The 25,705-nt window shown below is 37.2% G+C and overlaps 1 protein-coding gene across 1 annotated transcript; it reads right to left on the bottom strand.

Annotated features, from left to right (window-relative positions):
- Window positions 1-27: 27 nt before the first annotated feature.
- cdhr1a (cadherin-related family member 1a) lies at window positions 28-25,419 on the bottom strand. Its single transcript, XM_047350818.1, has 17 exons — window positions 25,289-25,419; window positions 24,570-24,665; window positions 24,159-24,304; window positions 24,025-24,075; window positions 23,153-23,242; window positions 22,927-23,013; window positions 22,333-22,449; window positions 21,893-22,036; window positions 21,063-21,141; window positions 20,863-20,963; window positions 20,454-20,657; window positions 19,691-19,843; window positions 17,143-17,307; window positions 16,212-16,279; window positions 5,055-5,283; window positions 4,698-4,955; window positions 28-3,651 (listed from the first exon to the last, which is right to left on the bottom strand). The coding sequence occupies exons 1-17, from the start codon at window positions 25,347-25,349 to the stop codon at window positions 3,103-3,105; spliced, it is 2,598 nt and encodes an 865-aa protein (XP_047206774.1). The 5' UTR covers window positions 25,350-25,419; the 3' UTR covers window positions 28-3,102.
- Between the last annotated feature and the right edge of the window lie 286 nt (window positions 25,420-25,705).

Genomic DNA, 25,705 nt, shown 5'->3' with positions numbered 1-25,705 from the left:
TGTAAAAAAAGAATGTAATCAAATAAATTATATTATATCAGTCATTTATTTAGGTAATCGATTAAATAATAAGCTGAGATCATTTTATGGACAATGGCAACATTTTACAAATCAGTTATACAGTTCAGAATTATTGTTAGGTGGAGCAATTCTACTCATAGGTAAAAATGTAATGGTGTGGAGTTTCCCCACTGAGTCAAATATTGGGTTAGAGTTAACATTGAACTGGAATGAACTTCTAGTAACTGAGTTTGACAAATTTTTAGTTTAATGCCTCAGATGTTCCTTGAATCATTTCTAAGCAGTTTTTCCTGTTGGTGAGGCAAAGTTGCAGTCAAGGGGGATTTCTGTAGACATGTGGAGGGAACAGGATAATTTAGGTAACTGGATTGATCTTTAGAAAAGGTTTATCTGTCTGGATACCCGGAAGACGATGAGTACGAGCAGCTGTTGGTGATCATAATGTTATGACTTTTTGGGGAATGCAATAAAATTGGACCCTTATTCATTTAAGACAAACAGGATAAGATTCTTTGATGTGCCTAAAGTGTTTTTTTTTCTTTAAATAAAACTTTTTGGTTTCAGTATAATAGAATATTATATGATGAAATGCAATGCAGTATAATACCACAGAAAGCAAAATTATTCAATAAGATATTGTACAGTTTGATTCAGTACAATACAATATGGCACAATATGGTACCAAATACTGTGTGGTATGGTACACAGACAGCAAAACAACAACATATCACTGTGAGCTAGCTAGCCTCAGTTTTGTATTCAAAACCATTAGAGAGCAAAGTGCAGTACACAACACCACTGTGGAACAATTAGAATTAGCTTTATTAGTATTATAAAGCTATCAAGATATATATATATTATATATATATTTGTTTTACATGTCAACTGCGCAGCTACAAAGTGTCTGTGTTTGCAGGTTCTCTCTGGGCATTTGGATTTCCCCGCCATGGTTCAAAGATATCCATGTTGAGGTAACTGGCAATGCTAAATCACCCTTAGGTGTGATTGTGCCAGAGCGCAGTAACTTGTTTCAGTCTCTTTTCATTGGCTCAGTGATGGACATGTCACCTGTTCTTTACCCTGCTTCTCAGGACTGATTGTACAGGCTCCCTGCTGAATAGGATCTAAATAGCAATAACAGCATGCAGATGATGGTTTTAAGATGTCCCAGTTGTACTGGCCTAACTGTGTAATTCCCTTGGGTCTTGAGGCCAAATTTTTTATTTTTGAAGTAGTCTGGGAACATTTGGGTTTGACATCAAAATATAAATGTATAAAACAAAAGATCAACATTTCAGCCTTGTTACACAATAAAGAAACATTTTCTAATGCATTTGCTCACATAAGTATTTGATGCTGTGTTCTAACAATTATATCTTCTCAGTTTAGTCTATCAGATTTGGATGTACGTACTAGGATATAAAAAGTACAATGTTAATTTCTTGTTTCATATTCACCTTTAGTGGTCAAAAGGTGACATCAAATGGTGGCATTAAGGTATGAGGTACAATTCTGCTGAGCAAAAAACAATACAAATAAAAAACAAATCATGTCTCTATATTTAGGGAATTATTATTATTATTATACATTATTTTTTTTTTTATTGAAAGCACAACAACAAAAATCACATCCACATAAACAGTTATACCATATATATATATATAAATGGGAAATAAATCAAATGTGGTCATAAATGATAATACAGTGCTTCACACAAAAGGTTTAAAGACCCTCCTGGTTTGATCACTTTGGCTTTCTTCCCTCAGTCTGACTCTTGAGTTCAAGGACCAAGAAATCCCTTGGAAAATGCTTGTTTATATCACAAACCAAATTTCCAACAAGGAATCTGGGTCAAAGATGTTAACACATCATTCGGGAAAGGAGAGTTCAGCTGTTCCAATTATTGTAACGTTTGAACAGCAAAACCCCCCCCCCCCAAAAAACAAAAACAGGATTTAAATAATAATAATACATATGGCAGATTTTTTTCTGTTTATAAAAAATACATTATTTACTTAGAAGGTAGCAGTCTGCTGATTTACTTAAACTTCTATGAAACTATGAGTGTAGGCATACAAAAAAGTCTAGAGGACATGAGAAAAATTTGCACACACACACACATACACACACACACACACACATACGCACACACACACACACACACACACACACACACATGCACACACACGCACACACACACACAAAAAAAGCACTGATAATGATAGAGTTAATTTTTGACCTTTTAATAAAAGGTGACAGTGGCTGATGTATGGTTTGGTGCTGATTAAACAGTAAAAAACATTTCTCAGAAAATTGGTCTAGCACACTGTAAAAGGACCTTGAGTTGATTGTTTAGTCAACTCTTAAAGGGACAGTTCAGACTTTTTGAAGTGAGGTTATTAACAATAATAGTTCCCCTAACTGGAAAGCTTGTGGCATTAATTTCATCATATGTACCTGCAGCTCTTATTTTTGTGATTGTGTGACTCTACTCACAGAAACATAGCAAACCCCATTTAAAGGGTGGTGCCAAACACATGGCAGATAAAGGAAACTGTGAGTCAAGCCATGGATAGCGGAAGAAAAACAATGCTTGATTTTCAGAAATGTGGTGTGTGAAAATCTGGTGGTTTCCCCATTTGCATAATTTAGCTCTTAGGGATCACAAGGGTACAAATACTGCATTGTTATTGACTTTCTACCTTTGAGCAGTGTGGTTTAACTGAGCCAAAAATAGCATGAAAATAGGCACCTGCTTTCTGCGAGGTCCAACTCAGCTAACAGACTCAGAGAGGTATGTTGAGGCTAAATGGCTAGTCAGATGGATCTTTTTGGCTAAACGAACAGCGACTAACTTGTCAACGATCTTGTTAAAGTGAAGTTTAGGATCCATTGATATAACGTTGTTTTCCACAAGCATGAACAGCTTCGTCAACAAAACCCAGGGGTCCTTCTGACTAGCTAGAAACATTTACTTTTCCACAAACTCTTTACTATATGACATCCATTTATGGCAGGTAAAGAAACTATTGCTAATAATAAACCTCACTTTGAAATATTTCACCAATTTTTTAAATAATATCAAGTTGTCATCCTCTTCTGTTCCAGTTTCATCTTCAGCTCTGAAACTAATGCTTTGTTCATAGTGTCCCTTCTGTCTATCACTGGCCTCTTTTTGGGTTTTGGGGCCACAGCTGCAGAGACAGTCGATATGGTCCAGTGCCGTTCTCCTGGGACATAGGTGGGTGGTGGAGGGGGCAAAGTGGGTGCACAGGGTGGTGGGGGCCAGTGTCTTACAACATTGCTGATATTGTTGTTGTAGTTGACATTCTCCACGGTCACCTCTGGATCCTGCTGTTCCTCTTGAACTGTGAAATTCTCTATTGGGGTGTCTGGTGACTTAAAAGGGCTTTTGAAGTTCCAGAAGTGCTGCTTCTGCGGCCTTCTCCGTACACGGCGGTTGGGCAGTATGCGGTTGGACTTTTTGTTACGCAGGAATGTCATGGTGGAAATGATGACAGTGACTATGACTGTGAGGCTAATGATACCGATGAGCATTCCTATGATTTGTAATGGGTTGTTTCTATTCAGCAATAAAAATGATCCCAAAGGCCCCCCTTTGAGTTGAGTCTGTAAAAGAGCACAAGGAGATTTCAAATCCATGGGACTAAAATCAAACAAAGATGTGCTGTTTAGCAGTGCTGGTATTTGCTAATTTGTGAGATATTATCAGAGAACAGATCACTCAAAGCTCTGTAGCCAGCTTTGCTTTAAATGTTTGTCAAGGCAGAAAGTTTCACTTTTTTCATCTTTTTTTGGTTTGACAAGACAAGATCAGAGAGGTTCATGGAGGAACCAATAGCTGAGACCATTCAGCATTTGAAAATAATAATAAAAAAAGAATAAAAGAAAAACAAACTTATTTAAACAATATTTTGAAAAGCCCAAACCAAAAATTAAAAAGGAATAATACCTTGTGGTGTCCTAAATTGGGTGATAAATTAAAAATGCCTGGGAGAAACTAGCAAATTTTGGAAAATGATTGTTCTCCTGCATGTACTCTTTTACAGACACAGTCTTATTGTACTACAAAATCTTCTGAAAATGAATAGCTACGAATTCTTGGAACCACATAGTAAAATCAACAGTGCAGATGTGCTGATGATCTCAAGGCAAGCTTTGTTTATGACATAGGCCTCCGTGCAATCTTTCTGATCTTGCCCTGAGGATGTACACGGGTCTTTTTCACAGATTTCCAGTACATAACAGTTGAAATGAAGATTGTGAGGGAGACAGCAAAGGTCACGAGGGTCAAACAAATCCCAAACACTGCCCCTGGACGTTTCCTTAGGCCCAAGAAGTATGAGACAAATCTGGATTTGATCTGAAAGCATCACAATTGCAATTGTGAGACATTTATGGCTATATATATATATATATATATATATATATATATATATAGATACATAGATATATATCTATATATCTATATATCTATATAGATATATATAGATATAATTTTTTAAAACTAAATTAAGATTATAATTAATTAAAAATGATTATGATTCATTAAAAATTAATAAAAAAGTCAGACTTTGAGAAAAAAGTATAAAAAAAACCCCAAAATGTTATTGCAAATACAGATAAACTACTACAGCAGATATGTTGCAACTTACAGCTTCAGTGATGTCGATCTTAACGACTGCAGTGGTGCTGAAGGATGGTTGACCCCGGTCTCGAGCCTGGACCACCAGTGACCAGCTGCAATCTCTCTTCTTGGTGATGTTCTGAATGATAGCTATTGACTTGATGTAGGACTTTAACTTGATTTCTCCCGTGTCAGCATCTATGTCAAAGATGTTGTTGTCCGGCTCAGCCTTCATTATGGCATACTCAATAACATTGTTGGGTACCTCTGCGTCATCATCTATAGCCTATAATAAAGCCTTTATTACATATGATAGTAGTTCCAAAGCGTATGTTGACTGAATTTTATTTTATCTATATCCAGAGAATTATACAACAGTGCATACCTCTATTTTCACCGGAGCTCCAATCACCATGGTCTTCTCCAGGAAGTTATCGTTGAAAGCAGGTGGATGGTCATTCAGATCCAGCACGGTCACAAAGACTTCAGCCAGGCTGTACTTTCCCTCTGCGTCCTCTGCCTTCACATAGAAGTTATACTTGGACCTCACCTCAGCATCCAGACTTGCCCAGGGCTGAGTGTAAATTATCCCAGATGTAGGCTGGATGAGAAATCTGCAAATGACAACACATTTAATGAAACACATTCCAAGTTTTGCTCTTTGATACATAGCAGAGTAATGATGTCCTTATCTACTCCCAAGTTTCGTTCCTTATCAGGGCATTTTTAAATGGCTGGTATCCAGGTATCTGCAAAACTCAACTCCTGATGCCTGTTGCTGGGGTGATGGCTTTGATTTTGCCAGCTGTGTCCCCAATAAGTCATGGAGCCATGTGCTGCAAATCCAATTTTTAAAAAACAAAGTGTTTTTTGTATTAAAGGCAGTACACATTATTTTGTTAATCCAATAAATCAGAGGTTTTCCTATATTTAAGTGTTTTACTCCCTTAAAATCTTTTACAGTGAAAGTGGCTGCTGCGGCTGTTGGTGTCCTGTAACTTGTTCTACACGCTGTGCCAAGATATCCCCAGATAGCTATCCCTGTTGTGGAAAGCTGCAGCTGAATTACCAGTGATCATTTTTTGTGACTTTCAAAGACAAAAGGGTACTTTATTATATTATTATTATTATTTTGTTTTTATAGCCCTTTCAAAACTGCCCACTAGGCAACCAAAGTACTTAACAAAGCATACGTAAAAACAAAAAACATTTCATAAAAGGTAAATTACCAAACAACCAACAACAGGAACAGCAATAAAACAATACAAATGCTATAATAATGTGCCACCAAACTACTGGATATTAACAGCCTTTCTAAATAATAGAGTTTTAAGTTTTGATTTAAAACAGCCCAGGTCAGAGATAGAGCGTAGGTCCAGAGGGAGCTGGTTACACAGTCTAGGAGCTGCTACTGAGGACGCCCTGCCACCCCAATGCACATACTTAGTCCTTGGTACATTTAATAAAAACTGGGATGAACTCAGGGATCTACCACGCACATAAAGACACAACAAATCAGATAGATAAGATGTGGCCAAACCATTTAAAACCTTAAACACAAACTAGTAGTTTAAAATCTATTCTAAAATGGACAGGAAGCCAATGCAAACAAAATAAAACAGGAGTGATGTGCTTTCTTTTTGTGGTACCCATAAGAAGCTGGGCAGCTGCATTTGGGACTATTTGCAGACGACTGAGTAACGGTTAATTACAGGTTGAATGTTGGATGGGTGCAAAAAACTTGTTATCACTCATGTAAAAACTTTGTGTTGCAAGGCACCTGCACTATGCCTTCCTACCTGTGTGTGTGAGATCATTGTTATCTCTGTGTGAACCAGCCTCCTTTCCGTCTCACACACACACACCCTGTCTGAACTGTCTGTTGAACTGTGCATATAAATAAAGAGATAGGGTGTCAAAAACTTTGTAGTTTCACTGCAAAGTGGGCTACCCTTGCTGCAAGTAACTCTGACTGTATCGTTCTTACCTCTGAGTTGACTAAATAATACCTAACATTTATTGGTCCTTCGTAGCCGGATTAATTCAATAACCTTATTTCTCTTTGCTTTAACAGTGACTCTGGGATCCGTGGGGGAAGCCTGACGTCGAGCGAAGCACCGCTGCACAGCCTCCATTAGCCGGAGTGGCTGAAAGTCCCGGTGTGTTTGAATTCACACCTGGCCAGTGGGTTATTGCCTTCCTCGGCGCGGGGTGACTCTCACAGGGTCCAGAGAGTCACCAAGAAGTCAACTCCGAGGTGAGACAGTTTTAAAATACAGTTCATAGGAAAAGTACTTAACAGTCGTTGGTAGTGCGTCGCCGGTAAGGACGCTGCATTCGGATGGTTTTATTCCACCGTGAAAGGAATAGTGACAAATTTGGTACAATCCCGCCGTGAAGGGGATTAAAGAAAACGACTGAGGATTATTCCCCTGCGAGGGAATAGAGTAAGCGCTATATAAATAAAAGAAGAAAAGTACTTAAAAGTCGTTGGTAGTGCGTCGCCGGTAAGGACGCTGCATTGGGATGGTTTTATTCCACCGTGAAAGGAATAGTGACAAATTAAGGTAGGGCCCCGCCAAGAAGGGGGCCAAATAAAACGACTAAGGGTTATTCCCCTGCGAGGGAATAGAATAAGCGCTATAAAAGTAAAAAGAACGGAGTAAACTGAGCTCATAAAATAACACCAAGTTAACTTAGAAAAATTACAAGGTACCTGAAACTAACTGTGTGACTGTGTTGTGTGTGTATGGAGGACTAAGCATTTTAATAGAATCAGCAGGATTCTGCTAGTCCTGTGTTTTCTTTTGCCCAGATTAAAACTACGTACTGGTGACTTTGGAGATTCAGGTCGGATTTCATTCCAGAAAATTAACACCGCTGTGAATTAGTCGCAGTAGAAGGGCGTGTTAATGTCCTCTCCTTAAAGTCTCATGCCAGTGACCTTTTATCTGGGACATTTATACTACAATTAAACTAACATAAAACATAATGGGGAAGAAACAAAGTCAACTAATTGACTTAGAAGGGGAGGTAAAGTTTATGGAGAACTATGTAAAAGGAGCAGGTATGATCTGTCATAGATAAAAAATAAAAAACATGGGTTTTTGGGCAAATTAGATACAAAGGATGTCTTAAAATTACAAGGGGATCTAAAATTAGAAATAATGAAAACTAAAAAGAGAAAAATAACAAAGAACAATGGGGAAAGAACAGAGAAAAATCTCTGATTTAACAGAAATATGTACACGATGGCATAAAAATACGGATTTTCAGGTAACTTAATTATCACTGAAATCCTAAAACTACACGGGGATCTTAAACTGGAGATTATGCATTCAAAAGATTCCAGAGACAATAAAAAAACCTTGCCAGATTATAATTTCAAAGGGGACTTTTCAGTCCCTGAGTGCAGACAGTTGATAAACAGATTAAAATAAAAAGTTTAATTAAAAAAACAACAATAAGAGCAGCTTTTAACTGACATAGCCATAATACTGAGGCCTTAAGAAAAGCACAGGAAAAAACTTTCAGCTTAACTGAAAACAAATAAAGGGGGGCGGACTGCCACCCATCCCAGGTTAGAATACCAAGGTAGCCCCAAATTATAAAGACTAAGAGGTGGTTTTAGAGGATGTGGTAAAAGAAGTTAAAAGAGGAGGTGACAATGTGGACAACATGGAAACTGTCCAACTGGACAACCCAGTGAACAATGACTAGAGTTGTTAAAGAAGTAATCTGAGAGTAAAATATTTTGTAGCCAAGCATTAGTGAGAAACAGGTGCTTTAAAAATCATTCTATGGTGTTATACTACCAACAATATCATGATAAAATGCAAAAGATTCATTTTACAGGAAAATAATTCCATATTTGGCTCAGATTGTGTGCATTCTTGATTTTTCCTCTTTGAGAGAAGTTAAATTTCAGCTCTGTGAAACGACCTTGACAAAGAGATGCAGCTGCCTGAAAACAAAGATAAAACTAAGCCTGTCTCTGCTGAAAGGTCTGAAAAAAATTGTAACTCTACCCTGCATGTGTCAAACTCAAGGTCCGCGGGCCAAAACCGGACCTCAGAAGTTTAGTGATTCTCTAGAAGTAGAGCCTTTTAATATGGTGATTGTGTGCTTGAATGTTATTTTGTCAATCAATAAGCAGTTTTGTCTACATTCTGCCACAATCTGCCTTTTGAAAATGTTTTGAATCTTGCTCTTTATGTATAAAAAAAAAAAAAAAAAAGAAAAGAAAAATTGGCTAAAGTCTGCAGACACAAAATGAACCTGGATTGAAGCTCTAACTATGTTTATTTAATCTGAGATCCTCTCCAAATGCAACAGTATATGTCAGTCTACATGAGATACTAACAACTTCACCTACTGGTATAATATAAAGATCTGAGTGAATATGTGAAACAAACAATGATGAAAGTTTTTCAACAGGTGATGCTCATCCAGGAGGAAGACAGTGTTCCTAGGAAATGCAGCTCATTCATTAACAATCAATTTTTCTCCTATAGGTGGAAGTTTTGCTGACTAATCATAGGCTGGATCTATGAAACATTATGTGCACAGAACAAATGACCAAGGTTCTGACTGACTTATGAACCTCACTGACCTGACAATGATAACATGACACCCAACAGATAACACCTTTAAGGTGGACCCACTAAGACCACCTAATTGATTCTTGGTGAATAAAAAAAAAGAATTGAAGCGTTCAAAACAAACCTTGTGGAAACAAAAGGGGTTATGAGGAAACAATGTGCATTTTAAGAATAATAGAAGTCAAATTATGTTAAAATTTTTGCAAATAAAATGACTCTGACAGAGAAATAAGTAAGTAGTGTGTGAATGTGTGTGAATGGGAATGACTGATTTCATTGTAATGCATCTTTGAGGGACCTTAAAAGCGCTAATAAAGGTCTGATGTTCTGATGATCTTTGCCAAACTTATATCTTAATAAGGTTTCCAGAATCTTTTTTGAAAAATCATATAAAGATGGCAAAGGTTCTACCTGTATTGAAAATACTGATAACCATAAGAAAGCTCATAGATCCGTCTTCAATTTTTCACAATTCTTTTACAAACAGGGTATTTAAACTTTCATGTGGCCAAATGTCTGTGTTTGACTTTCTGTTTTTGTGAAATAAATGTCTGTTTCATGTTATGTAAAAATTAGAGTCCTCAACATTACCATAATAATATTAGGTCAGTTCTCTATGGTAAAACAAAAAGATTTTAACAGATGTTTAGACTTTTTCCAGTCAGGTTCAAAATGATTGAATTAGACTCATACTTAACATAAGATGAAATGAACCTTAACAGAATTACTGGACTGGACTGAAATAGAGAAAACTTGAGTTAATTGAAACAAACTTTAGTTACTTGAACTAAATACAAAGCTGACTGAAACTGGATGTTGTATCTATAAAACTGGGTAAAACAAACTAAGATTATAAGATATAATATGCCCTTCATTTTTTGTGTTCATCAGTGAGTGAGTTTTTATTTTTTATTTTTAATAAGAACTAAACCAAGCATTATTTATAATAATAGCAACTACCAAAAATATTGATCTCATTTTTAAATGTAATAAGGACTTACTTTATAAAATATGATAAAAAAGAATAATAAGAATTTGGAAAAACAGAGGCTTTAAACCTCTGCAGGAACAGCACTGACACTGTCAAAGGTAGATCCTAATACAGGAATCTGGAAGCTCATTCTGGCGTGGATAGTCAAAGTCCATCCAAGGATACATTTAGATGAGGCAGAGGGACAAATACAGGGATTAGCTGAGAGCAACATGCACCCTGCCCTAGCTGCTGTCCCACCTGAACTGTGGTCCCAATCATCAACTGATGTAGGGCTTATAAAGGGGTTCCCACCATACAAGGTTAAAACTAATATCTGAAAAAAGGCTATCAGTCCGCCAATACCCCTTAAAGCCAGAAGCTGAAGAAGGTACTAAGCCAGTAATACAAGATATGTTGAAGTCAGGAATATTAAGAGAAGCACCTGACGCTACATGCAAGGCATATCACACTGACATCGCTATTATTATCACAGCCAAACATAACTCTAAAAAGATGTGCTCTTTAAATCCAAGTACTCTAATACCTGCTGCAGAAGATGGAAAACCACATTCTTATAAAGCAAAAGTTGAAGAAGACACAAAACCCAGAAGAGACATTTCTCAAACCCTTATACCAGATTCATGTGTTGTGTTTGTAGATGGCTCAGCATCTAAAGATGAATATGGAAAGAATAGAGTTGGTTATGCAGTAACAACCATCGATAGGATAATAGAAGCTAAATCTCTACCCAATACATGCTCAGCCCAAACAGCAGAATTATATGCTGTAGTAAGAGCATGTGAATTACATGAGGGACAAATACTTACTATATACACAGACAGCCAATACGTTTTCGGATCAGTACATCACCATGCTAAGATTTGGCAAAATAGAGGTTTTAAAACATCATCAGGGACAGAACTAACTCATTTCAACCTATTAAAGAGAAATGTCAGATCTGCTATTTATAGACACAGACGTGCTGAAAGACGCCCAACAGTCAGCAACCAAGACAGAAATAAAGGCCTGGCTAAAGAGAGGAGCACAGAAAAAAGATGACATCTATCAGATAGAAGATAAACCAATCCTCCCAAAAAAGTTATACAACACAGCGGCTACAGTGACACATTGGGAAGACCCACGTGTCAAGGGGGGAATATGTCACATCTGGTAAAGCATTAATGCTACACTATAAATTTTTCTGACTATGCAAAGAATTTTTGCAGATCATGCATAATTTGTTGCAAACACGGGGGAAGAAATATTGCCTAGTTGTAATAGATGAACCTAGTGACACATTTATTCCCCACATATGGTATCCCACAGATTATAAGGTCAGATAATGGAACTCATTTTGTAAATAAATTAATAGATCTAAGTTCTAATGCATTAGGGTTTCAGTTAAAGATTAAGGAAAACAATGGAAGAAACAGGGAGGCCATGGCCCGGATGCCTATCCCTGGTTAAATTATGGATGAGAATAACTCCAAATCAAACTGGTCTTACTCCATTTGCCACCTACTGTACATCATTGTATAACTCCACCTACTGTGTTCTGAGCCTGAGATCACGTGACACCAAGTTGCTGATGTGAATTTGTATTCTCAAAGAAATAGTACATGGCAGACCGTTTTCTCTGCCCTCTGACATGAATGAAATAGAGAAAGCACAACAGGAACCTTCATTAGCTGAGTGGATGAATAAAATGTTGCAGACAAAAGAAGAACAAATGTCCAGTGGTCTGCCGATAATCTCTGCTCCTATCCCACAGAATGAGGCCTGGAGACCTGGTCCTGATTAAGACACTCCACTGGAAGGATTGGAGCACTCCTCGGTGGAAAGGGCCGTTTCAAATACTCCTGACAACGCCCACAGCTCTGAAAATAGCAGAGAGGCCTTCCTGGATCCATAAAAGCCACTGTAAGCCAGTTTTGCCGTTACAGGAGCCAGATCAACCGACGGGGTAGCAGAGGAAGTCCGGGTTCAAAGATGGCCCAGCGTCTCAAACCGGTGAAGAAAACAGCTGATCTGCGCCCAATTATAAAATGGCTCTCTGTAACATGTGGACAGGACTGATAAGCCTGAGCTTAATTCTGGTAGCAGGACTCTTTCTCTATCTAAAGCAGGATCCACAGGAGGTGATACCGAACCAGAAGAGATGGACATCAGACGGGACCCATCTCAGAACACTGACGGAAGAACATGACGCACATCCATTCCTACAGAATTTCTGGTATTGTTCATGGTGGCATATGCAACACTGAACTAGGTAGAAATGCACAAAAATGAAGGGGACGATTATGATGACATGTTGTAAATAAATCACATCAAAAGCCTGAGTGTACTCATACATTGTATTTCATAAAATGACCTTACAGCAGAAAATCGAAAGAAGTTGTTGCTTAAGTGAAATGAGAAAAAGTACAATGATGACATAAACAGGGCAGATTTTTAAATTCTTTTATTATGTTTCACTGTTTTCATTAAGTATTATTCTTTTATTTTTATGATTTCAAGTATTATTCTTTTATTTTTATGATTTCAAGTATTATTCTTTTATTTTTATGATTTCAAGTATTATTCTTTTATTTTTATGATTTCAAGTATCATTCTTTTATTTTTATGATTTCAAGTATTATTCTTTTATTTTTATGATTTCAAGTATTATTCTTTTATTTTTATGATTTCAAGTATTAATCAACATTTAACTTTTAATGGTCGCCGAGGGCGGCGGGGCCGTATGAGTATTTCCTACAAAATATAATCTGTTTACCGTCCGTGGGTTTTCGCTCATACAAAGTATTTTTCTTACTCGTTTTTATATTAAATGTTTTTACTTGTGATAAAAGGAGGGACTGTTGGATGGGTGCAAAAAACTTGTTATCACTCATGTAAAAACTTTGTGTTGCAAGGCACCTGCACTATGCCTTCCTACCTGTGTGTGTGAGATCATTGTTATCTCTGTGTGAACCAGCCTCCTTTCCGTCTCACACACACACACCCTGTCTGAACTGTCTGTTGAACTGTGCATATAAATAAAGAGATAGGGTGTCAAAAACTTTGTAGTTTCACTGCAAAGTGGGCAACCCTTGCTGCAAGTAACTCTGACTGTATCGTTCTTACCTCTGAGTTGACTAAATAATACCTAACATTGAACTTTCGACAAGCCGCATGAAAACAGAGTAAACATTTTAGCATTAGCAATTGAGGAAACCATCTAGCATAGATGCATCAGCTGTGTGCGTTGTCAGATCCATTTTAGATATATTTAACAATATTTTGATTTTGGATGATTTGGGTGAGATGTTAGGACACAAAGTTAACCTGTGTTCGTGCAGAATATTAAGGCTATCCTGCTTGATTGGGAAAGAAATTTGTTTCTGTCAAAAACAACCTGACACTGCAGCATCCAGAACGTCACTGGTGACTGAAATCCTGTTATATTACTGCCCTTTAAAACTGTAGAGATTTCAAGCAAACATGGTACTGTCTACCACTCTATTTCACATCTTCATGATGTGACTGCAAGTAAAAAGGAAACAAATAAAAGTTCATTTAACTTCCTAGCAATTAAAAATATTATTAGACAAATGTGACAAGGAAGTAATAAAAAAATGAAACATTAATGTTTTGTATACTATTAAAATACAATAAAGCCCACATTTATTCATGCCCCTGGCTGATTTAAAGTAATTTTTTAATTTGTCTATCACGTTTCTGCTGTGGAGGGAGCTAAAGATTAAGGTGATGGCAAGCCCACCTTGCCATCACCTTAATCACAATGGCAAGGGGGGCTTCCAACCTCAAAGACTTGGAGTTCATCACCAATGGAAACAATTTCAGTGGAAACATGCAAAATGCTGGTCAGTAAGTATAAGAAAGGTAATGTTAATAAGGGCTTCTACATTAATTGTTGAGCAGGGTATAAATAGTTTTTTACAAAACATTTTTTGCTAAAATGACACTCCTTGTGCAAGGTCTTATTATTTTCTGGGCCTGTCACATTTACATTTATAAACAAACTGAAAGGAAAACAATTTCAAATCTAATTTCAGTCAGAGGTATGAACAACTTTGGCAATAATTGTAGCTGTTTTTAAAGAGCCTATATACACTTTTGAATCTATTCATATCTCTAAAATGAACAATGAATGTTTTATTAAGAACGTATGATAAAGTTACTTTAAAGAGTCACAGTCTAAATGTGCATTGTGTTGGTATGAGTTTAAAAACAGCCTGTCTTCCAGTTTGATTTTTAACTGTTGCTCTGTTCCAGTCCAGATATGTATTTTCCTAAAACAAGTATTGTGAACTAACCCTTAAACAGAAAAAATAACAGTATTTTAGTTTATCAATTTATGTTTTCTGAAATAGCACTGACTAAAAACTACAGTCAGGTTGTAATCAGGTCTTATTCACTAACTTGTTTGCTTGACTGACAGTGAATTTTGCCGGAGTGCTACGTACACAGAAGCAAAGAGCAGTCTATTTTCTCCTCCAATCCCATTAAGGGATTAAAACAGACCAAGGCTGATTTTTCCTGTGTTGTCCTGTGTACATCAAAACATCCCACACCTTTCTGCAAAGGTGGGTAACTTCTGAAGTATAAAATGTTATACTGAAGCATGCTGTTTGAGTCTTAAAGCAACAATTTGAGAATCTGACATTGTAAAATGTTTGTGATTAAACACGCATATAAGCATGAGTGTTCCAAATCTATCACTGATGCTTATTTTGGAAATCCTTCGCCATGCCATGTGACATCACATATCGGCTTAAACTCATTACTGCAGAGCTCAAAATCTGCACCAAACATAAAAAAAAAAACCATGAACCACCTTCATTCGGACCAATGACATGAGATCATTATTGCGAGCAGGCCTTATTAATAAAGCTCATGTGTCATAATGTAAAATTTTATTTTCATTCATTTATTATAAAAAGGTCAAGAGAAACACATTTTTACTTAAAAATATATTTCTGGACCTTCATATCAAGTGGTTTTAAATGAAGTTGAAACTTTTTATCCTTTTCACAAAGGGAGAACAAAGATCCCTTTAGATCTTTTCCTGGAAGTTGGGTTTTAGTTAGAAAACTAATAAAAATCTAATAGAGAGGAGAAAACATCAGTGGATTCTCCAGGCTACAGCACTGAGGACATTAAAATGAAGGAAATTTAAAACCATCACATAAACATAACTAAAATAGGCTGTTTGTCATGTTTCTGTAGAAACAGATGCCTTTGCTGTTTTTTCTGCTTTACACATTTCTAGCTTTAGATCTAGTTTAATATTTTGTGTTATTGTCTTGCCAAAGCATAACATGTGTGCAAATGGTTGCTTTTATTAGCTTTGGAAAAAAACATCTCTCTCATTTCATCACACATAGACCAACAAATAGGCACTCTTAAGCCATGAAAGGTAATCTGCATTAATATTGCTTAAAATACGGTATATATTCTGTTCCAAAACCTCATCTCAGTTAAAAAAAACTCTTTATAGCTAGATTACATTGACTGAGTAGCAATAGATGGCTGTTAGCTGAAGACTGTAGAGATACATTCCCTTGCAAAGGTGTTCAGATCCCTTGAAGTTTTCACAGTTTTTGAAGTTACACCCACAAACTTTAAATTACAATATTGAGACTTCAATGGATACCTACAGCTGATCAGAGGAGACCAAAATAAAGCTGTTTGGTTAACATGCGTGATATCCAGAACTAAGTTTGCATGCTGCACTTTTCAGAGTGTTTAGAAATTTTTTGTTTTTAAACCCTTCTAATACTACCTTACCCTCCCAATTAAATACATTGTTGTTTTTGGTTATATTGTCATAAAACATACTTTTGCAAGGTACTGTACTGGTATTGTTGTGGATATGCTATACAAAAATAATCCTGCAACCTATAAAACGTTTAACGAAATTTCTTTCTGTCCCACTTGCAAAGCCTTGCAGTACTTTTATACTCACAGGTCAGCCCCCGATCCGTAAATAGAGTACTTGACATCACCCCAGGGTCCTGAGTCTGGGTCTACAGCCTGAAAACAAACAGCAGCAACACATTAAAGAGAGAAAAAAAATGCTTGGTTTGCATAAATTAGATCAGCTGAACATATTCTTTATAGGCTAACTCAGTATGAAGATCTTTATTTAGATTTTTTTTTTTTTTGTAACAAGAAGACTGTCTCATTATATTCAGATCTTATTTGGTTGGATTCCACAAACTCAACTCAGTTTGCTAGATAAACCAGTGCTGTGTATGTACGTGATGTTTGGGGGTTAGGACTGAGAAGAGTGACTTTTTGATGTTGAAATATTATCCTGGGCTTCGGCTAATCTGTCTGTCTGCAGCTGCTGGGAGGTCTGTTCACTGTCTCCATGTGTCCAAGGTCACTTGTTGGCTGTTCTTTTATCTGATTGAAATTGCCAGGGATCAAGGCAAAGAGCCTCTGTGGTGTTTGCTCAAGGCTGGGACTTATTAGTTGGACTCCCTGTGGTTGCTGAGCTGATATGAACTGACAAGGGCAGAGGATGAGTTACTGCAAACATCAATCATTTCAGCATGTCCTTAAGTTTTCATCTAACCCACGGACATATTTTTGCAGCCGTATGCCCTGCTGCATGTTGGGGGATGAGAGGTAGGGTGAGGTGGGTGGTTGAAGCCAGGGACTTTGCTGTTACACAACAAAATGAAAATGATAGCCATCTGGCAGCTTACCTCTCCTAGCTTTTATCTACATGATTTCACATATTATCCCAACCCCCACAGCCCAAAGAGTCTACATTTAGAGAATTAAAGGGCCCTTTTGAGCAGTTTGTCCAAATCACTATTGCGTCATAGCTCTGGGTGACGTATGTCCGTCCTGGCGTGTATTTTCAGATGAGATGAAAGCCTGCTCACAGTGACTGACACTACATTCGAGCCACCGGGTGAATTTTCGGGAATTCTGGCGATGTAGTAGTCCGAGGAGAATTTAGGAGCATTGTCGTTGGTGTCCAGGAGATGAATGACAATGTCTGCTGTGGAGCTGAATCTCTCTGGGGTGTCAATCTCAACTGCAAGCAGCTGAAAAACACAAACATGGTTAAGAAATATTTTCAACTTTAAAACTGATTGTTTTGTTTAGGCTAAGGCAGGAAAAATAAGCATTGGATATGTCAATGTTTGACTTCATAAATATATTGCAAATAGGGGGATGTACAGGGGTTGGACAATGAAACTGAAACACCTGGTTTTAGACCACAATAATTTATTAGTATGGTGTAGGGCTTCCTTTTGCGGTCAATACAGCATCAATTCGTCCTGGGAATGACATATACAAGTCCTGCACAGTGGTCAGAGGGATTTTAAGCCATTCTTCTTGCAGGATAGTGGCCAGGTCACTACGTGATACTGGTGGAGGAAAACGTTTCCTGACTCGCTCCTCCAAAACACCCCAAAGTGGCTCAATAATATTTAGATCTGGTGACTGTGCAGGCCATGGGAGATGTTCAACTTCACTTTCATGTTCATCAAACCAATCTTTCACCAGTCTTGCTGTGTGTATTGGTACATTGTCATCCTGATACACGGCACCGCCTTCAGGATACAATATTTGAACCATTGGATGCACATGGTCCTCAAGAATGGTTCTGTAGTCCTTGGCAGTGACGCGCCCATCTAGCACAAGTATTGGGCCAAGGGAATGCCATGATATGGCAGCCCAAACCATCACTGATCCACCCCCATGCTTCACTCTGGGCATGCAACAGTCTGGGTGGTACGCTTCTTTGGGGCTTCTCCACACCGTAACTCTCCCTGATGTGTGGAAAACAGTAAAGGTGGACTCATCAGAGAACAATACATGTTTCACATTGTCCACAGCCCAAGATTTGCGCTCCTTGCACCATTGAAACCGACGTCTGGCATTGGCATGAGTGACCAAAGGTTTGGCTATAGCAGCCCGCCGTGTATATTGACCCTGTGGAGTTCCTGACGGACAGTTCTGGTGGAAACAGGAGAGTTGAGGTGCACATTTAATTCTGCAGTAATTTGGGCAACCGTGGTTTTATGTTTTTTGATACAATCCGGGTTAGCACCCGAACATCCCTTTCAGACAGCTTCCTCTTGCGTCTACAGTTAATCCTGTTGGATGTGGTTCGTCCTTCTTGGTGGTATGCTGACATTAACCTGGATACCGTGGCTCTTGATACATCACAAAGACTTGCTGTCTTGGTCACAGATGTACCAGCAAGACGTGCACCAACAATTTGTCCTCTTTTGAACTCTGGTATGTCACCCATAATGTTGTGTGCATTTCAATATTTTGAGCAAAACTGTGCTCTTACCCTGCTAATTGAACCTTCACACTCTGCTCTTACTGGTGCAATGTGCAATCAATGAAGACTGGCTACCAGGCTGGTCCAATTTAGCCATGAAATCTCCCACACTAAAATGACAGATGTTTCAGTTTCATTGTCCAACCCCTGTAAATGAAATTCACACCTGTGTAATCTTCACCTAATAATAAATCAACACAAATTATCCTTTAACTTCTCTGTAAAAATTCGAATGAAACAGAGAATAAATATTGAACACAGAAATTAAATAGAAAATACTGTTTTTTGAGCATGGTTAAGTGTGATTTTGACCCATTCTTTCACACAGTCTTCAAATGTTGGAAGTTCTTGGAAACTCCTGTGCATTCTGATCTTCACTTCTTTCCACATTTTTAATTTGATTCAAGTCAGCTGTCTGCCAGTAGCATTTGCTGGGAAGCAGCCTCACACAGTGATGTGCCCACCTCCAAATTTATTGCATTGCTTATCATTTTCATAGAAAAAAAATGTTTCTGCAAATTTAAGACCTTTTCCAATCCTCTTTGTGGAGGATGGACAACTGTTCTGAATATTATTTTGACTCCTCTACCAGAACCTTTATTTATGGTTAAATGATGTCCGTTCCACTTCTGGGTTGTGGCTCTGACTGTGCTCAGTTCAAAGTTCAAAAACATATTTCTAAATCAATGGAATCAGTATGTTTTGGAAAAATAAGGTTGTAAAGGTTTAGAGGGAACTGTTTGATTTAGCCATCATGAGATGCCTCTTGTTCAATACCTTTGCCATGAGAAACCTTTTCATAGTCCATTAATTAGATCTCAACCAGCTGATATTGGTTTACACTGATGGGACAGGGTTGTCTTCTAATTCTTGAGAGATTCAACTGACTTCTTGGTTTTCTACTTATTTCTGCAACTTCCTTTCTTCCTGTTTGATAATAGCCTGTGTTATTCAACTTGAAAACGTCTAACTTAATTTATGGACTTTTTTGTTTCTATTTCTTCGTATGTGTTGATTACTTGGGCTACCGACATGTGGAAGTTTTATGTCAGTGACCTTATTGGAAATATGTTTATTCAGAAAAACATTGACATTTTTTTCCCCGCCATACTTTTGTCTCAAAAGGTAACCTTATATGTTAGAAACCGGTGCTTCTCATAGTCCATAGCAGCAGAGTCCTCCACTAAGATTGTGACTTGGGCCTCATTGAGTACAGTCTGGGGGACAGCTCGCAGCATTCTTCCTGGTCCAATCAGTCTCAGATTAAATTTGGCATTTGCACCCTGCAGGAGCACATATACACATCATCATTCTATTCAACGCATCCTATGCTCTAAACAGAATTGTCTGTGTTGCATTAAATCTTTGTCAAAGTAAAAGCTTTGTGTCCTTAATTGCTACAGTAATGAGAGTTAAACCACTTGGATAACAGCTTAAGTAATAATACTCTGAGTGAAACATGATGTTAGTGGACAGAAAGAGTCTGCTCATGTTGCGAGAACATTTTCTGGGAAAATCCTTGCAGCATCATCCAGTGATTAAGCTTTCAAACACAAAGATGCTTGCATAAGTTGACAAATGGCACAACATGCACCTTTCAGTTTCTGTTGGCTTAATTTCAAATGCATGCAATATTAAAGGGGATGGTTTTTGATAATGATAGGCTTAAAGTTGATTCTTGTCAGCATGGCACTGTCCTGGACGTACAATGACTGTTGATTAAACTTGTTTCTGATTAGATAACATCATAATAGTTTCACAAAATTAGGGTCATTATTTAACAAATCTGGCCAGGTAGCTTGCAGTGATACTGGTGCTTTTTTACTGCTACCTAATATTACTTGCTGAGGTAGAAATTCTACAAACAACAGTTTTCTACAATGCGTCTCCTACCTTATCAGAGTCATTAACTGTGATTTTCAGTCCGCGGAGTATCTCTCCCTCGGGTGGATGCTCGTACATGGTCAGTTCAAACATATTCTGTGGGCCATTCTCTCCATAAAAAGTTGGTGGATTATTATTTAAGTCCACCACACGAATCACCACTGTGGTCACCCCATAGTCCATTTCTTTGTCTTGGGAGCTTACTTCTGATGCCTGCGCAAGGAGACAATATTTGCTGATTTTGTTTGCACAACAAAAACTAAGCCAAATGTTTGTTACCCGAGTTTCTATCTGAAATCACAGAGGATGCAAAGCTTAGTAAAAGCAAAATAAACAAAAACATAAAGTAATTCAAAGAGCTCGGATGTTTTCTTTCTTTACAGCTTGGGTGAAAATGGCTGGTTAAAACTTGCATTACCCTGACTTTAATGTTAAAGATTTCTCTCTTCAAATAAATGGGGGCAACCAGTAGAGATATGCAACCGCTTGTCTTGTTAATGCCAAAAACACCATCATCGCCTGGTGAGACAAAGAAAAGGCAGATAAACACAAAAAATGCTTATAACTTTACTCATTTGGTTGCAACTTTTTCCACAATGTTTTGATGTGAAGGCTTACCCTCATCGAATGAGTAACTGACTGGATTTGGGTTTCCCACATCACCATCTTCAGCACTAACTGTATATATTTCAGATCCCTGTCGAGAGAAAAACAGAACTATTTACAAATACACCATAAGCCTAAAGCTATATTCTGTCTTATAAGTTAGAAAGAAGTTCGTTTCACCAGTCTTAATTTAACTGAGTTTCAATAAAAAAATGCTGCATAATAGAAATCAGCAATGGGGTTTTAGTTGTGATAGTTTTTAGTGGTGCAGTTATCCCTGTTTCTTATACATTATTGTCTACCACACGTTTTCATGCCAATCAATTCTCTATTATTATGCTTGGATAAAGCACTCTTTGAACAACCACTTTCTTTGTGGCTTACCCTTCTTATGGAGGGTGTGAATGACTATTAGCTGGACAACAGTCAAGTCAGCTATCTTTCCCATTATTGTGTAGGGCATTTCTGCGTTATTTGTTTTCTTGGTCTTGTGTACTATTCTCATTTTTTGAGAAAAGGAATTTTGGGTTTTCATTAGTTGTGTAGCATACTCATCATAATAAAAAAAACAACCACTTAATATATATCACCTTGTTTGTAATACATCTAACATACGAGCTTCACCTTTTGATTTAATAAACCTTTAGATTTTACTCAAATTTTCTGAGATTCACTTCTTTACGTCAAAACCTTAGAAAAGATAGGAGGTTTATTTTCACGATAACTTTAACACCTGATACAGATAGGTCTGCTAATATAGCATTATATAGAGAAATTATTAAAGGAAGGTGTTGTGATTTTGTGTTCAAATCAAAGTCTTTGGGAGATGTTTCTACACTCACCGGCACTGAGACTTCATAGACATAGCCAAAGTAGGGGGTTCCAATGAAAAATGGTGGAGTGTCTTGTGCATCAATCACATTGACAGTGAGAGTCGCAGTGGATGACATAACGTGCTCCTTGCCATTCGAATTGCCTCCGCCATCCTGAAACAAATGAGATATTTAAGCAACTCTTTTTATTGCCTAAAGTTCATCTAAGTGATTTTTAATAACATTTTTGTCACACAACTGTAATGATTCCTTGTACTCTGTTGTACTCTATAGGCATTTTTTTTTTTTAAGTTTTCCACCACACTGAAACACCAATGTAAAATATATGTCAAATATCTTGCAATTGAAGATTTTACTTATTCAACACTATAAAAAGTCAAAACTGCCTCTTCAAAATGGAAAGTTTTCAAGTGCCAGTCAGAAACAGTACTTTTTGAGACCAGTAGTACCTTTGTGATGACAGTAACAAAATGTGTCTTTGCTTTCTCATAATCCAACATTTGTCCAGATTTGATACGGAGGACCCCACTGTTTATGTCAATTGCAAACAAACTGGACTGTGGTGTCTGTAGCAGAGGAAAGAGCAAAAAGTAAGATTGAAATCTGAAACCCCTTAGAAATGTTTTACACATTTAAATGGGACATGGTGAAGGTGGTCAGATGGCTGCTTAATAATACTCTGTAGCTGTTTGAAAACCCCATGCACTTATGGACATAACAGACTGTGAAATGCTGCTTTGGCCACATGTGAACACTTCACCTTCATCTCAGTTTGTCACATTAAGGCCAGCTGTTCTATAGTGCCAATAGTCCAAAGTGCAAACAAGCACTCCCTATCACCCGCTGCCAAAGCAGCCATCTAATCTTTCAGTACCTGGCTCTAATGTAATTGTGATGTAATCCCTGCCTTCAAAATAACAGCAACACATTCAAGCAAATGAAAAAATGTATATGTGCAAAGAAATCTGAATGATACTAACAACAAAATAATTTAATCTGTTTATAGAGTGGATCGTGCAGATCAGCATTAGTTTAGGTCATACCTGGAGATGGTAGCTAACTGAGCCTCCAGAGCCTGTGTCTCTGTCCACAGCCTCCACTTTGTAGATGCTTCTCCCAGATTCAGTTGTCTGAATTTTGCAGAGTGGACAGTATTATGTGATCACAATAATAGATAGAAAGGTTTTAGATGGATGGCTATGGATTGACAAAATCTTTGTCTTTTGGCTATGAAAATAAGACAGTTACTCAGATGTGTGTTTATCTTACTTCCAATACATCAATGATTGCGGGCATGTTTTGAAATTCTGGCTTTTCATCATTTGCATCCATCACAAATATTGTGACTCGTTCAACAACCTTGAAAGATTAAAAAAGGAAATCTGAATTATTTAAAAAAAACAACAACATAATTTCATCCTTCAAGCCATCTACAAAATGAAAACTAATGAAAGGTGAATTAAACAACACTGATTATCATATTTTACCCAGGTGTTCTGCTGAGATATAATTGTAATAATTGCAAACATACATGTGGGTCTTATTTTGAATCAAATCACCTAATATAATTACTCCAGATGCATGGTGGAATTGGCTGCTCTTGGCTACCAGCTAGATGTTGGAAACTTAGAAATAAGATTTTTTTTTCCAATCAGTGAACTACCTAAGAGCTACCAAGTCACAGAAAGAATAGCACCTTTGGCTGATGTTATTTGTATAGTTAGTAACACTTATGGATATAATCATGCTAAACACTAACATAAAATGCAAATGTAAGTTTGAAATATAATTTTTTTTAACTATCACCTCTAATATAAATAATGTATGACCAAATATTTTAAACAATTTATTATGGTCCTAAAACTGAAATCAGATTAAGCTAAAATAGGTATAGGGAAGTCAAAGAGTTGCTAAACTGAAGTTCCAAAATCATCCAAAAATCTGTGATCGGCGCATCTCTAATATTGACATCTCTAATTTACATCTTATAACATGAAAGATTTGTGTAAGAAGCTACTCACAAGCCCAGGATCAAAAAGATCCTTCAGGGCAAAACACCACAAGACTGGATATACCCAGATGTTCAGTTGTTAAAAATTAGGCACCTGGTTTGTTTGATCAATTAAAAATTATTTAAATACCTTGCTTCTTCCATCTGTGATGCTGATATTAACATCAACCGAATCTTGTTTCTAAATAAAGAAAAGCAAAAAAATGACATTTTATTTAACTTCACTAATAGTTGTGTGACTATATGTTTTAGTCTTGGGCTTACCTCTCTATCCAGCTTTTCCACTAGTGTAATATTTCCAGATTTTGGGTCCACCCTGAAGTACTCCTTTGACCCGGGATCAAAGAAAAGACCATAACTCACCTCCTGGCCTTCAGGGTCTGTGCCGTTAAGTCGATAGATCTGTGTACCTAAAGAAAGGCACCACAATCTAGTGAGTAACAGTGATAAAGTGTCATCCTGACTGATAGAAGGCGAACCACATTCACCACGATCAAACCGTTTCTCACATCAACAGATGGTGTCGGCAGATGAACATGGCACTCAACATCTGTTCATCAATTAAAGATTTTAAAATTTCTGAACTCCCATGTACTAGTTACCAAAGCCTGCCACTTTGCTCTCAAATTGAACTGTTAGTGGTTTAAAGAGATCCATGAATGTGGTCTATCTCACCAACAGGGGTGTCCTCAGAGAGGCTGAACAGGGCCAGATTCCCATTGTTGCTGTGTGGGCCATTGTCATAGAAGTAGGGGGCAAAGTCTGCCTTAGCTGAAAACAGAAACATTATTTCACTTGAAGATGTGTTTGTGGATATAAATAATAACACAATAATAGTACATTTTATTTGAAGGCTCCTACAAACAGATATAAGATCAATAGAAACATGAACAATAGAATTATACAGTAATATTATATTGCAAGACATCAGTGAATGAAGCTCCTTCATCACTCCCCATGTTTTTAATTTATTTTTTTCTTTCAGTTGATAGCTTTTACCATTGATCTTAAATGATGTACATAAACTGCATATACACATTTGTTTTACAATCCTGTTGTCTGGGATTACAGTTGGGTTATGTCAGCCTACTTAGCTACCTTATCTAAACATAGTCAAGACTATTTGACAGACGTTTTTTTTTAAATATTGTAGAACTACAGAAACATTCCCACATTCCCTATATATTTAACTTTAACGAACTAATTTATATCCTGAAATAAACGTAATATTTTAAGTATAAAATACACAAAACATGCCCAAATTAAAATAAAACCTAACAATTAAAAGAAAATCCACAAAATAATTAAACCAGAAACTCTTTCATTAGTCTTAATAGTTTCAACAATTTAATCTAATCTGAAACAACTGTAAGCTATTATTGAAGAAATCTTACCGAAGCAGGCTTGCACAAACACAAAAAGCAGTGGCAAATTAGAAATCTTCACATTCTTCATCCTACAGAATAAAGTAATGAAGCTGCACCATGTAGACAGCTCTGTCGAGAGTCATGTAGGCACAGCTCTCAAGGTGTTTTCTGCCGTCTGGAGACGGCTAAAAGCAGATGCTTACCTGGTAATCCAATGACTGTTAAGATTTACTCCTGAGCCCCCTCAGTCCAACTGGGCCTCATCAAGCAGAAAGCCATTGGAGATACATAGCTCTCCCTGCCTGCAAACATGAGGCTATATTAATAACTCTGTATTTTTAACATTGTTTCAATAACTACACTCACAAATATTCTTCATCTTTCTGAAAGAACAATCATAATCTTCAGTCTAAATGTTGCAATGGAAATGTTCCTGGTGGTCAA

The sequence above is a fragment of the Girardinichthys multiradiatus genome, chromosome 22 (assembly GCF_021462225.1).
Source record: "Girardinichthys multiradiatus isolate DD_20200921_A chromosome 22, DD_fGirMul_XY1, whole genome shotgun sequence".
Taxonomy (NCBI): domain Eukaryota; kingdom Metazoa; phylum Chordata; class Actinopteri; order Cyprinodontiformes; family Goodeidae; genus Girardinichthys; species Girardinichthys multiradiatus.
The sequence above is the reverse complement of the archived record's forward strand: the minus strand, read 5'-3'. Positions and strand labels throughout refer to the sequence as shown.